This window comes from Oryctolagus cuniculus, chromosome 16 (assembly GCF_051225735.1).
Source record: "Oryctolagus cuniculus isolate XC-2025 breed Fujian yellow rabbit chromosome 16, ASM5122573v1, whole genome shotgun sequence".
NCBI lineage: Eukaryota > Metazoa > Chordata > Mammalia > Lagomorpha > Leporidae > Oryctolagus > Oryctolagus cuniculus.
In genome coordinates this window covers 1287657-1300510 of record NC_142882.1, presented here as the reverse complement: position 1 = coordinate 1300510, position 12854 = coordinate 1287657, and the positions used below count along the sequence as shown (strand labels likewise).

Here is a 12854-nt window from a genome sequence, read left to right as displayed (position 1 = left end):
CGGGGTCCCTGAGGCCTTCGCGCGCGCCGGGCGCCCCGAGCCGGCAGCACCACGTGGTCAGCGCGGGGCGCCCGCCGGAGTCCTCCACCGTCCCAGCATGCTCCTCGCCACGCCCGCTCTAGCGAGCCAGTCAGGCGCGACTTCCGGCCTCCCTGAGGTCGCAGAGGTCAGTTGCCCTAACGACCAGCTGGTTCCCGCCTCTCAACTGCATCACTTCCGCCCGCGCCCGCCTCGATCACGGACGCGCCTGCGCAGAAGGAAGGCAACCCGAGGCCCTGCTCCTTCTGCGCGTGCGTCGTCCCCGGGGGGCGGGGCCGGCGGCGCCGCGGTGCGCAGGCGCAGCCGTCGGAGGGTCCGGGCTCGGTCGCTGGAGAGGTGAGTGGGGGGCCCCGCCGTCCTCCCGGTGGGCCTGGGGAGGGGTCCACGGCTCGGGTCTCACGGGGCCCCGGAGCCCGTAAGAGGAGGTGAGTCTGGGGTCGGGGTCTCCTCCACTCCCGCGGTCCTGCGAGCGGGCGGCGTCGGGCATGGCTTGGAGGGTCCTCGCCTGTCTCCGGGGATCCCGGCCCCAGCAACGTGGGCCCGCGGGCCGGCGGAGGCAGAGCGCCCCGCGCGGAGTGAGCGCCCGCGGCCGGGGAGCCGGCCCTCCAGTGGCCCGGGGACCCCGATTGCTGGACGTCCGGTCGGGGCTGGCGTCCCTCTGTGTGCGGCTGACCTTGGCCAGCCTCTTGGTGTTCAGGGCCGTGAAACCCGGCGTGGTCGCAGCCCCTGCCCGGGAGGCGGGCGAGAGCCGCGGGGCGCGGCGGGCAGCGGGCACCGTGGACGCCAGGCCGGGGGCGGGGGCGCGGCGGGCACCGGGGAGGCATGGCCGGGGGCGCGGCGGGCAGCAGGCACCGTGGACGCCAGGCCGGGGGCGGGGGCGCGGCGGGCACCGGGAAGGCATGGCCGGGGGCGGGGCGGGCACCGTGGACACCGGGCCGGGGGCGGGGGCGCGGCGGGCACCGGGAAGGCATGGCCGGGGGCGGGGCGGGCACCGTGGACACCGGGCCGGGGGCGGGGCGGGCACCGTAGTCACCGGGGAGGCATGGCCGGGGGCGGGGCAGGCAGCAGACACCGTGGACACCGGGCCGGGGGCGGGGACGCGGCGGGCAGGAGGCACCGTGGACACCAGGCCGGGGGCGGGGCGGGCAGGAGGCACCGTGGACACCGGGCCGGGGGCGCGGCGGGCAGCGGGCACCGTGGACACCGGGCTGGGGGCGGGCGGGCAAGCCCACCGCCTCCCTCCGGCGCTGCGCTGCCCGGGCAGACCCTTCCCCCTCTGAGCTCTCTGAGCCCGGGGTCGCTTGGACGCTGCCGCCCGCGCCGTCGGAGGGGGAGCGCGCCTCGGCGGGTGCCCGGAGCGCGTGGGCGACGTCTCGTCCTGGTCCGATGTTGGCGTGGGGGGTTGTCCTGCGTCCCCCTGGGAGCTGGGGTGTCAGCCTGTCCCGGGGTCGTTTTGGGGGGGGCCATGCGTGGTGCCGGGGCAGGGGGTGCACCCCGTGTGCCAGTCTTGCGGTCCCCAGGGCATAGCCTGGGGGTGGCCCCGAGCCTCCCTGGTGCTCAGGGTGTGTGCGGGTTTGTGCGGAGGGGGAAGACGGGCCCATGGGAGTGGCGGCTCCGAGCCCGCCTGCCTGGGTTCGGGGCTCCGGGCCGTGTCCGTCTTTCTGTGTAATGGGGAGCCTGGTCGTGACCGGCCCGGAGGCTGAGCAGGCCCGGGAGCCACAGTTTTTGTGAACAGAATCCGCCCCCCCATGGCCACGCTCCTCCCTCGGGCACCCTCCGGGCTGCGGGTGGAGCCGCTGGGTCGTGACCTCTGGCCCAAGGATATGAGGGTTCCTGGGAGGGCGAGTGACCCCCGCGGGGACTGCTCTGCCCAGCCCGGGGCCCCTGGGGAGCTGCAGCCGCACTCGTGCCCGGCCCGGCCCGGCCCGAGTGGGGGAGGCAGGCAGGCGTGGGGGACCCAGGAGACCTCCCGGGAGCTCCCAGGTTTGGACGGAGCAGGTGCAGGGGTTCCGGCCCAGGCGTCGCCAGAGCTGGGGGGCTGCGGCTGGAGCGTGCGGACGCCCGGGATTCTCTCCTGGGGACGCTGCGGGACTGGGTGGCGCCCGGAGCCCCCGGGAGGACCCCGCGTCTGCCCGCACTCCGCGCGGAGGCACCGGTGCCTCCCGGGAACACAGCGGGGCTCCCGCGGGGCGTGGCTACGCCTCCAGGGTGGCGGAGGGGCGGAGCCACGTGTCCTGGGGGGGGGGGTCCCCGTGCTCAGCACGGCAGGGGAGGGGGGCAGCGAGCGGCGGCTGCCGTGTCCCAGTTCTGGCGGCAGGATGGGGGGGTAGAGTCAGCGGAAGGGGGCTCGGAGCAGCCCACCTGGGACCCGACTCTGGGACCCGGCGGCCCACCCTGGCCTCTGCCTCCGCGCCCCAGCCCGGGCCTCGCGGTGGCCTTTGGAGGAGGCGTGGCCGCCACTGCGTGCCGTCCCCCCCACCCCGCTGCCCCCCGGCCAGAGCCCACAGGCTGCCATTGTTCCGCGGGCACCGGGGGCGGCGGCGCCGGCCTCCTGCTCGGCCAGCCTGGCGGGTGTGCACTGAGTCCCGGGTCCCGCCCTCCCCCGGGTAGGGGTCCTCGGGCGGCGGGCGCGCCTCGCTGACACTCGCTGACGGGCGGCCTCTCTTCTCTGGCCAGTGGCGCTCAGCTGGGGCTGGCGGGGGCGGTCCGCGGCTGTCACGGCCGGGGCTGTTCCTGGCACGGAGGGAGCACAGGCCGGGACGCCGCTCCCCGGCCCGGAGGCCCGCCCTGCGCACGCGGGACTGCAGAGGGGGGCAGGCGTGAGGGGCAGGCAGCCCCCCCCCCCGGAGTGAGGTCAAGTGTGTGCAGCGCCCGGGGCGTCAGTGGAATCCCCGAGACCCAGGGGTCTCATGGGGCGAGCTGGGGGCGCCGCTCAGCCTCGTGCAGGGCAGGGGCCCCGCCCCCATTCCAGAAAGGCCAGCGCCGCCGGCCGGACCGCCCACGCCCCGCAAGGCCAGGGACGGCGAGGGGGGCCGGGGCCCCCGGGGCGCAGGCAGGGAGCAGCCAGCCACGAGGGCCCCGTCTCCAAGGTGGGGGCAGGAGAGGCCTGGGGCGCGGTGGGGGTGGGTGGTGTTCCGGCAGGGGGTGGCGAGCGCAGAGGCGCGGAGGCTCACCCGAGGGGGGAGGCGGCCTCTTGGTTTTCTGACCCCCGGGACCCCCTCATGGCTCAGGTGAGGGGCAGGGAGCAGCCCCCCGCGCAGGCGCACACCCCCCGGATGGTGCTGGCCCCCCCATGGCTCAGGTGAGGGGCAGGGAGCAGCCCCCCGCGCAGGCGCACACCCCCGGATGGTGCTGGCCCCTGTGTCCGGAGCGCTGAGGTGGGCCCCACAGCGTCCATCGAGGTCCTCGTTTGTCTGCGGGGCGCCGGCCAACTGCTCAGGGGCCCGGCCCCCGACTGTGCCGAGATGGGGCGGAAGCCCCCAGCCTGCCCCAAGCTCCCACCCCCGGGTGGCGGGGAGGGAATTCGCTTTCCCAGGACACAGTGGGACGTGGCCTCCTGCCCTCCGCTCCCCTGCTGTCGCCACGCCCCTTCCTGCCTGCGGCCGCCTCCGCCCGTGGACGCCCACAGCACGCAGCCCTGTGTCCGGCCGTACCTCTCGGGCCGCCTGGGCGAGCGCGCGTTCCCTGGGAGAAGCGAGAGCCACTCCCGACCAGCCCAGCGACCACGCGGGACCTGCTGCTGTGTCCCCCGACACAGGCTGCGCCACCACCCTGCACAGGTGCACGGCGCCCGTAGCCGCTGTGGCACAGCCGGGCCCCCTGCACGCCGCGGCTTCAGTGGTCGGGGGATGGGGCAGCCGCTGCCCAGGTCCTAGGCCGAGGGCGGCCGCGTCCCCGGCCTGCCCCAGCTGCCGTGGCGGCTGGCGTCCTCAGCGCTCCTTGGCGCTGGACCAGTCCCCCCAGCTCCCTGTCTGTCCCGCGTGCAAAGCTTCGGGTCTTACGGGGCCGCCCTGGCGACCCAGCCCAGGCAGCCCCTGACGGCACCCGGCACTCGGGGAGGGGCCTGTGAGCGTCGGGCACCCCTCCCGAGGCCGCGTCCTGGCTCGGGGACTCCGGCCCTCCTGGGTGCCGGCCGGGGTGTCCTCCTGCGTCACTTTCATCTGTCGGTGGCTGGACAGCACAGGCCGGACTCACTGGGCCCCACCGTGTGCCCAGCACCGCGCCTCTCCCACTCCCCCCTCAGCCTGGGCCCCCAGGGCACGGTCGTAGCGAGAAAGGTCACCCAGCCCTGTGGGTAAGGGCCAGGGAGTGGCCTCTGGGAAGGTGGCCGCCAGCCCAGCCGCGGGGAGCTGGCGGGAGGACAGGAGAGGCGGGACACGGCTGCCGGCCGGCCCCGTGTCCCGTGGACGCCCCCGTTCTGCGCTGCACCCGTCACTCGGGGAGCGTGTCGGCTCCCACGGCTCCTGTCTGAGGGCTCGGCCCGGGCCGCACCTCGCCTGTGTGGGCTGGCACAGCGTCCAGCGGCTCCCGGACGGTGTCCAGGGGTCGATGGAGGCTGGGGGGGGGGGCAGAGTGGGCCTGGACGCCCCCCCCGCGGGCTGCTCCCTAGCCCGCCCCTCCCCTGCAGAAGCGCGTGTGGCACCGGTGGCCGCAGACGGGGCTGAAGCCCACGGGCTCCCCAGGAGGGGGGGGCGGTGCCCCGCCCCCAGGTGCTGGGTGAGGGGGGGACGCGGGAACTGGGGGCTGGGGCGGCCGCCGGGGCGTAGGACCAGGTCCCCGGCCCGGGCGCTCCCTGCCCCTCCCGCCGCCTGGCGCTCCGGACGCCCCTCCGGACGCCCGGGGCTCCGCTGGGAAGTGGGTGGATCCCCGCACTGGCCCCTCCCCGCGGGGGCGGGATTGGCCGCAGCGCTCTGAGCGGCGCCCCCCGCAGCTGGGCCCCGGACTCACGCCCTGTGCTCGGACCTGCAGACGCTGGAAGCCGCCCGGCGTCCCCGTCTCGAGATGGACACCAAGAAGCGCCTGGCCTACGCCATCATCCAGTTCCTGCACGAGCAGCTGCGGCACGGCGGGCTCTCGTCCGACGCCCAGGAGAGCTTGGAAGGTGCCCGCCGCCCTCCCGCCCCGCCCCGCCCCGGCGCTCGCCCACGCGGACGCCCGTGCCCCCTGCAGGGGCACCCACGCCCCCGGCCCCTCCAGCCGGGGCCGGCTGCTCCCGCCGGCACCAGAGGCGCCCTCCGTGGGGTTTGCATGGCCGGCCCTGGGGCTGTCTGCCCGCTGGGCAGCGCGGTGTGGGCACAGCAGTGGGAAGGAAGTGGCCCCCCGCCAGGCCCCTCGTGGAGGAGGCCGGAGCGGACAGCGCCCGCGGGACGCCCCTGACTGCCGAGTGCGCTGGGCGGGCCGGGTGGGGGTTCTGGCGCGGACCCGTCCTGAGCTGGATCCAGCACCCCACCCCCCGCCGCCGTGTGCGGCAGGGCCGAGCCCCCACACCGGGAGCCCCAAGTCACCAGTGTCCTTGCTGTGCCCACCGCCCTCGGTGCCCTGGGCCCGTGTCCAGCCTGGGGTTGATGGGAGCTGGGGGACCCCCACCTGTCCTTTGTGAAAAAAAGCCAAAGCCGCGGCAGCAGTGCAGGCCCCGCCCAGGCGTGCGGTCAGCGAGGCCTCTGTCCCCACAGTCGCCATCCAGTGCCTGGAGACGGCTTTCGGGGTCACGGTGGACGACAGCGACCTGGCGCTGCCCCAGACCCTGCCGGAAATCTTTGAAGCGGCCGCCACCGGCAAGGTGAGCCCGGGGCCACCCGGCCCCCATTCCCCAGCCTCAGAACAGTGGCAAGGGGCCCCGTGGGCTCTCCCTGGGCGGGAGACGGGCAGGGGAGGGTGTGCGCCCTGACCTCGGCCGGGCAGCAGGGGGCGCCGTGGGCTCTCCCTGGGCGGGGAGGGTGTGCGCCCTGACCTCGGCCGGGCAGCAGGGGGCGCTGTGGCTCTCCCTGGGCGGGGAGGGTGTGCGCCCTGACCTGGTCCGGGCAGCAGGGGCGCTGTGGCTCTCCCTGGGTGGGGAGGGGCAGGGGAGGGTGTGCGCGCTGACCTCGGCCGGGCAGCAGGGGCGCGGTGGGCTCCCCTGGCCGGGGAGGGTCTGAGCCCTGACCCCGGCCGCAGCAGGAGACGCAGCCCGAGCCGAGGAGCCCCGAGCGGACCCCGCCCTCGGAGGAGGACTACGCGGAGGCAGAGCGCCTCAAAACCGAAGGTGGGCGGGGACGAGGGGAGGGGGCGGGGTTAGCCCAGGTGTGGAGACGCGGAGCCCCCGGCTGCCCGGATCCCCCGGATCCCCGGGGCCCACGGCCGTGCTGCCTCGTGCCAAGGTCACCGCAGCTGTGGCAGCCTTGGCCGGGGAGCGGCCCCAGCGTCCGCACGTGGGGGACGAGGGACACCCAGCGTGGTCGCCGCGCAGCCAGGAGCGGGCGAGGCTCCGACGCTCCCTGCGTGCAGGGCCCCGCGGACGTCGCGCCGGGGGCAGTGGGCAGGGCCTGGGGGGAGCTGAGCGTCCGGAGGCGCTGTGCCCCGGGCGGGTGGGCGCCCCCAGGGCCGCGAGCTGTGCCGCGGGGCAGCGGGCCTGTCTCCCTCGTCCCCAGGGAACGAGCAGATGAAGGGGGAGAACTACGAAGCCGCCGTGCACTTCTACGGCAAAGCCATCGAGCTGAACCCGGCCAACGCCGTCTACTTCTGCAACAGGTGCGCGCGGCGGGCGTCGGGGCCGCTAGGGGTCGGTGGTCCAGCTGCGCACAGGACGCCGAGCCGGGGAGGGGTCAGAGCGTGGAGGGGTCAGAGTGGGGAGGGGTCAGAGCGGGGAGGGGTCAGCGGGGAGGGGGTCAGAGCGGGGAGGGGTCAGAACGGGGAGGGGGTCGGGGGGAGGGGTCAGGCCGGGCAGGTGGTCCAGAGCCGGGCAGCGTCCCGTGTGCACCGAGCCCCCCCTCGGCCTGGGCAGGGTCACGTGCACCCCACGGACCGACCCGGTGCCTGGAAAGCTCCCGACTGAAGCGTTTGGGTCACGCGTGTGACACTGCGAGTGTCCGGCCCAGCGGTTCAGACGGAGGGCCTGGCCCGGCTCCCTGCTTCGGAGGGCCCAGTGCTCGGGTCCCTGCTGCCCACGGGAGCCCCGGGAGCGCCCCCCCCCCCCCCGCTGCAGCTCGGCCGTGTTCTCTGGTCTCGGGGCGTGTCCGCGCTTGCGCCGGGGCAGCCGGGCCGGCTGTGCCCCCGCACTCTGAGCGTTTGTGTGGTTCGGGGCTCCTTGGAGAGGCCCTGCACCCACGGTCACCATGGGTGGGGGCCCCCGCATGACCCTCGTCTCTGGCTGGGCCCGTCCCACGCATCGAGCCACCTCTGTGACGTGAGCGGGTTCCGCACGGCCCAGCCTCGGTTCTGGCGTCCCCGGTTCTGGGCGGCGTCCCCGAGAGGGTCAGGGCCAGCTCCGCTTCTCTCTGCAAGTTTATTTCATGTATCTGAAAGGCAGAGTCACAGGGAGGTGGCCGCAGCGGCCAGGGCTGGGCCAGGCTGAAGCCAGGAGTCCATCCGGGTCTCCCACGCGGGTGCAGGGGCCACCTTCCGCTGCTTCCCCCGGCCACGGCAGAGCCGGATGGGAAGTGGAGCAGCCGGATTCGAACCAGTGCCCACGGGGGGTGCTGGTGTCACTGTGCGGGCCCCTCTGCTTTCTGGATGGGAGTGCGGGGGTGGGACTAGAACCCGGTCACGGACGGCAGCCAGGCCCCCCCACGGCTGTGCGCGGCGCGCTCCTGCTGCAGCCCCCTCGGCGGGGTGAGCTCACGGGGTCCCCGGGACCACACGGGGCGTGGCAAGCTGGGGCTGCCGCCTAACGGACCCCGCACGGTCGTGACAGCTGGGAGGTGGCCGAGCAGGGTCCTGCTGCTGGCCTCCCCGGCCCTCGAGTGCCTGCCCGCTGGACTTGCGGCTCCGTGGCCGGCCCCTGGGACAGCCTCGCCACGGCCCGCTTTGCAGATGGGGCGCTGAGGCTGCGCCCCGACCGCCCCTGCCTGTCCCCCCAGAGCCGCAGCCTACAGCAAGCTGGGCAACTACGCGGGCGCCGTGCAGGACTGCGAGCGCGCCATCGGCATAGACCCGTCCTACAGCAAAGCCTACGGCCGCATGGGGTGAGTGCCCCCCGGGACCTCCCCTCGCCCGCCCCTTTCCCGAGCGAGCTGGGCAGTGCCAGGGCTCCTCACAAATGCCAGAGAACCGGCTCCTCCCAGGGAAGTCCTAGGAGCTGGGAGCCCACGCACCACGTGGTCACGGCAGGCTCCGCCCCGCGCACCTGCCGCCGGCCGCCGGAGGGGCAGCTCGGGGTTGCTGGGCGCCGGAGCTGAGGGCGTGGGGGGACAGAGGGTCCTCCTGGGCCCTCCCACACGCTCCCCTCCCGCCCCCTCGCCCCAGCCTGGCGCTGTCCAGCTTGAACAAGCACGCGGAGGCCGTGGCCTACTACAAGAAGGCCTTGGAGCTGGACCCCGACAACGAGACCTACAAGTCCAACCTCAAGATCGCGGAGCTGAAGCTGCGGGAGGCCCCGAGCCCGGCGAGTGGGGCGGGGCGGGGGTGGGGCCCAGTGAGGGGCAGGGGCGGGGCTCGGCGAGTGGGGCGGGGCGGGGTGGGGCCCAGTGAGGGGCGGGCAGGGGTGGGGCCCGGCGGGTGGGGCCCGGCGAGTCGGGCAGCGGGGGGTGGGGGCTGCCCACATGCACAGGCTGCAGCGCCCGGCAGGCAGGCGACCCTGGAGTCCCGCATCACCAGAGGCCGGAGGCAGGGCTCGCGGCCGCTCAGGTCCGGCCCTGCAGTGACCCTGGGGCGCGGGGCTGCCGTCACCGGCAGTGCCGCCTGCCCTGGTGCTGGACAGGAGAGGGGCCGTGGGGGGTAGGCCCCGGGCTGCACACTGAAGCCACCGTGGGGAGGAGCCGGCGGCCGGCCCGGCCCCGGAGGCAGAACGTGAGACCCGGGGGCCTGCGTCCCCCGCGGCCGTGGCCCTGTGCTGACCCCCGAGGGCCACACTGACTGACCGGCGCTCTCTGGCCCGCAGAGCGGCGGCGTGGGCAGCTTCGACATCGCCGGCCTGCTGAGCAACCCCGGCTTCATCAGCATGGTAACGAGCCCCCCGGCCCGCCCGTCTCACTGGCGCTCCTCGGCACTGGCCCGCGCGGGACCCCCAGAGCCGACCCCCAGGGGCTGGAGCAGGGGCCTCGGCGTGGGAGGGACGGCCGTCCCCAGGATCCCCGGGGGCGGCGCTGCGCCCCGCACACCCACGTTCCTCCCGCTGGGCCTCGCAGCCGTGGGACGTGGGGGCCAAGCGGCCACCTCGGCCTGGCCCCGAGGGCCTCGGCCTGGGGCCTGCTCTTGCCTGGGCCGTCACAGGCGGGGCTCGGGCTCAGAGGCCCCGCACTGACCTTCCGGGAGCCCCTGGGCCGCCGGGGGGCGGGGGCGGGGTCTCCTTTGGGGGCTGGGCGCGGGCCGGAAGTCCCGCCCTGACTCCCCGTGCTTCCTCCAGGCGTCCAACCTGATGAACAACCCCCAGCTGCAGCAGCTGTAAGTGACGGCGCCGCCCCCGTGGGCACCGCTCCCCCCCTCCAGGACATCCCGGCAGCCCAGAGAGCCCCTCCTGCCGCTGCACCTGCGCCCGCGGGTCCCACGCGTGTGGCCGGGGCCCATGTCTCCCGGGCTGACGTCCTCCGTCCCACGCGTGTGGCCGGGGCCCCGTGTCTCCCGGGCTGACGTCCTCCGTCCTACGCGTGTGGCCGGGGCCCCGTGTCTCCCGGGCTGACGTCCTCCGTCCCACGCGTGTGGCCGGGGCCCCGTGTCTCCCGGGCTGACGTCCTCCGTCCCTCCAGGCCACAGCGAGCGGCAGAGCCTCGGCCTGGACCCCGTGGGGGGGTCTCCCCTTCTTTGGCCGCGTGCTGCTCCCCGTGGGGGGGTCTCCCCGGCGTGCTGCCGGACACCGTGGGCTTCCGCGCTGGGCTTCCTGTCCTGTCTGGGCCGCAGATTTCTGTTCGGGAGATTGTGTGTCTGCTGGTTCACCACCCACGTGGCCACGACAGCCAGGGCTCCATCCGGGTCTCCCGCGCGGGTGCAGGGGCCCAGCACTTGGGACACAGCAGAGCTGGACCGGAAGTAGAGCAGCCGGGACACGAACCGGCACCACATGGGATGCTGGTGGGGCAGGCGGCGGCTAACCCGCTACGCCAAGGTCACTGCTGTCTACCTTTGGGTCTGGACGGGACCTGGGCGCTGCAGGGCGTGAGCCCCGCCTCTGACGTCCCCCCAGTTCCGCGCCAGGAGCGCCCCCAGTCCTGACGGCCGGAGGCGACCGCAGACACGACCCAGGGCGCCTGGGGCAGCAGTGGCCCCCGCTGAGACTCCTGGGAAACCAGGCTCCCGAGGGGGGGGCGGGGCGCGGTGGGGGGGCGGGGCCGCGGCGAGTCACGCTCCCCCCCCCCAGCATGTCCGGGATGATCTCCGGCGGCCACAACCCCCTGGGCACGCCCGGCACCAGCCCCTCGCAGAATGACCTGGCCAGCCTCATCCAGGCGTGAGTGCAGCGGTGGGGCAGCGAGGGGCGGGGCGGGGCGGCGAGGGGCGGGGCATGCGTGGGGCGGGGCGGGGTGGGGCGGGGCAGGGCGCGGTCCTGCGGGGCGGGGCGGTGAGCTGCGGGGCGGGGTCCTGCGGGGCGGGGCGGGGCGTGGCCCTGCAGGGTGGGGCAGTGAGCAGGGGGCGGGGCGCGCAGGGGGCGGGGCGCGTCCCTGCGGGGCGGGGCTGTGAGCGGGGCGGTGAGCGGGCGGTGAGCGGCGCGTCCCCGCAGCGGGCAGCAGTTCGCGCAGCAGATGCAGCAGCAGAACCCCGAGCTCATCGAGCAGCTGCGCAGCCAGATGCGGAGCCGAACGCCGAGCGCCAGCAACGACGAGCAGCAGGAGTGAGCGGTGAGCGCGGCGGGGCGGACAGACACACCCACAGACAGACACGCGGGGGTGAGGGTGCGCGGGGCGGCGCGGGGTCGGGGGCGGACACAGACACCCACAGACAGACACGCGGGAGTGAGGGTGCGCGGGGCGGCGCGGGGTCGGGGGCTGACACAGACACCCACACACAGACACGCGGGAGTGAGGGTGCGCGGGGCGGGGCGGGGCGGGGGGCCAGGGCGGCCACACACACGCACACACACACACACACACACACACACACACACGGGGTGCAGAGGAGCGGGTCGAGGCCAGGGGCTGCCGCCATGGGCGGGTGTGGGGCGGGCTGTGGGGGTGTCGCCGTGGGCGGGTGTGGGGCGGGCTGTGGGGGTGTCGCCGTGGGCGGGTGTGGGGCGGGCTGTGGGGTGTCGCCGTGGGCGGGTGTGGGGCGGGCTGTGGGGGTGTCGCCGTGGGCGGGTGTGGGGCGGGCTGTGGGGGTGTCGCCGTGGGCGGGTGTGGGGCGGGCTGTGGGGGTGTCGCCGTGGGCGGGTGTGGGGCGGGTGTGGGGTGTGTGTCACGCACCTGCCAGGCACCCCTGCCCCACTCCCCCCCCCCCCCGCCTTGGCGCTGCTGGCCCCACTCAGAGCAGCCTGCGCCCGCCCCCTGCCAGCGTGGGCGGGGCTCTGCCCTGCTGGGGGGCGTCGGGCTCCTCCCCCCGAGCCGGCTGCGCCCTGAGCGCCCGTCTCCCCTGCAGCCGCCCCGCCCTCCCCTGGCCGCCGGCCCCGCGTGTTGCCGTCTTCGCTGGACTGCCCGAGAGCAGAAAGTCGGACCCGCATGCGCAGATGGATTGTGTCCCCTGGCCCCCCCTTGTCCTCTGAAGCCCCCAGACCCTCCCGGAGAGAAGAGCCAGCAAGTTGAGTCCAGACCAGCACCGCCCTCCGCCCGGAAGTCTCCGCCCACCGCTCTGGGGGAGGAGCGGGGGGGGGCACCTGTGGCTTCCGGCGCTTCCTCTGCAGCCCCGCCCACCCGCAGCCTTCGAGAACTTTCCTCCCGAGGAGCCCTGATGGGGCGCCTGCCAGCGGCCGTTGGCCGGGGCTGCCCCGGGGCCGCCCTGACCGCCTCGCGGCCACAGCTGCGGGCTCCGCCCCGCTCCGCCACGGCGCCGGCCTCCGGGCCGTGGACAGGCCCCGCGCTCGGCCCGCAGCTGCCCCACGACCGCCCACCTTGGCCACGAGCGCTCGGGGCCGGGACAGCCGTGGAGGCGCCGGGAGGCCACGGGCGGTGTGGGGCTGGGCCGCGCGGGTCCCAGGTAGCTGGTGGGGGGCAGGGTGCTGCCGGCCACGCGCGGAATAAACACCGTGACCTCTGCTCGCGCCGCGTGGCCTCCGTGATTCAGGGAGTGGGTGGGGGTCCTGCAGCGCCCACCCCAGCCCGCGCAGGTGGCTGCATGAGCCCCGGGCACTCCCCCAGACCCTGTGGCGCCGCGTGGGGCCTCCCCAGAGCCCGCAGCCGGGGTGGCCGGGGACACGCTGCCGCGCCCCGCACGGGCCAGCCGGATCTCCGGGAATCCCTCTCCCGACCACGGGAACAGCGGCTGGGGTTCACGGTCCCAGCATGAGCCGGGCGGGTTCCAGACGTGGGCGGGCCCCCACGCACCTGCAGCTCCCGAGAGGAGCGCGTCGGGACCGGAGGAGCCTGGCGGGCACCGTAGGGGTGTGGGGCAGGGGCGCGTGCCAGTGCACGGAGAGGGGGCGTCCCTGCTTCTCCCCCTTCCTCCCTCGTGCGTTTTACACTTTTTATCCAACTTTAACGTAGCCGCTCCTAAACACACGAGTTATCGCACCTGGTGCCGCTCACCCAGACTGACACCCA

General features: G+C 75.6%; 1 protein-coding gene across 4 annotated transcripts; it reads left to right on the top strand.

Annotated features, from left to right (window-relative positions):
* The first annotated feature begins 215 nt into the window (after nucleotides 1-215).
* SGTA (small glutamine rich tetratricopeptide repeat co-chaperone alpha) lies at nucleotides 216-12350 on the top strand. 4 transcript variants are annotated; one of them, XM_070058583.2, is made up of 12 exons: nucleotides 216-375; nucleotides 5008-5140; nucleotides 5712-5818; nucleotides 6193-6280; nucleotides 6666-6765; nucleotides 8094-8198; nucleotides 8479-8617; nucleotides 9113-9175; nucleotides 9578-9615; nucleotides 10526-10615; nucleotides 10896-11003; nucleotides 11737-12350. In XM_070058583.2, the coding sequence occupies exons 2-12, from the start codon at nucleotides 5041-5043 to the stop codon at nucleotides 11858-11860; spliced, it is 1062 nt and encodes a 353-aa protein (XP_069914684.2). In that variant the 5' UTR covers nucleotides 216-375; nucleotides 5008-5040; the 3' UTR covers nucleotides 11861-12350. The 4 variants fall into 4 exon arrangements, with proteins under 4 accessions (XP_069914684.2, XP_069914682.1, XP_069914681.2 ...); XM_070058581.2 differs by having other exon boundaries at nucleotides 217-375; nucleotides 10886-11003; XM_070058580.2 differs by having other exon boundaries at nucleotides 241-375; nucleotides 6196-6280.
* The last annotated feature ends 504 nt before the right edge of the window (nucleotides 12351-12854 follow it).

What these genes read in the sequence shown, in the direction of transcription:
- SGTA (XM_070058583.2), top strand. Translation starts at nt 5,041, where the DNA reads ATGGACACCAAGAAGCGCCTGGCCTACGCCATCATCCAGTTCCTGCAC. An exon ending in GCCGTCTACTTCTGCAACAG is followed by an intron (nt 6,766 to 8,093) that starts GTGCGCGCGGCG and finishes CTGTCCCCCCAG; the next exon opens with AGCCGCAGCCTACAGCAAGC. An exon ending in TGCGGGAGGCCCCGAGCCCG is followed by an intron (nt 8,618 to 9,112) that starts GCGAGTGGGGCG and finishes TCTGGCCCGCAG; the next exon opens with AGCGGCGGCGTGGGCAGCTT.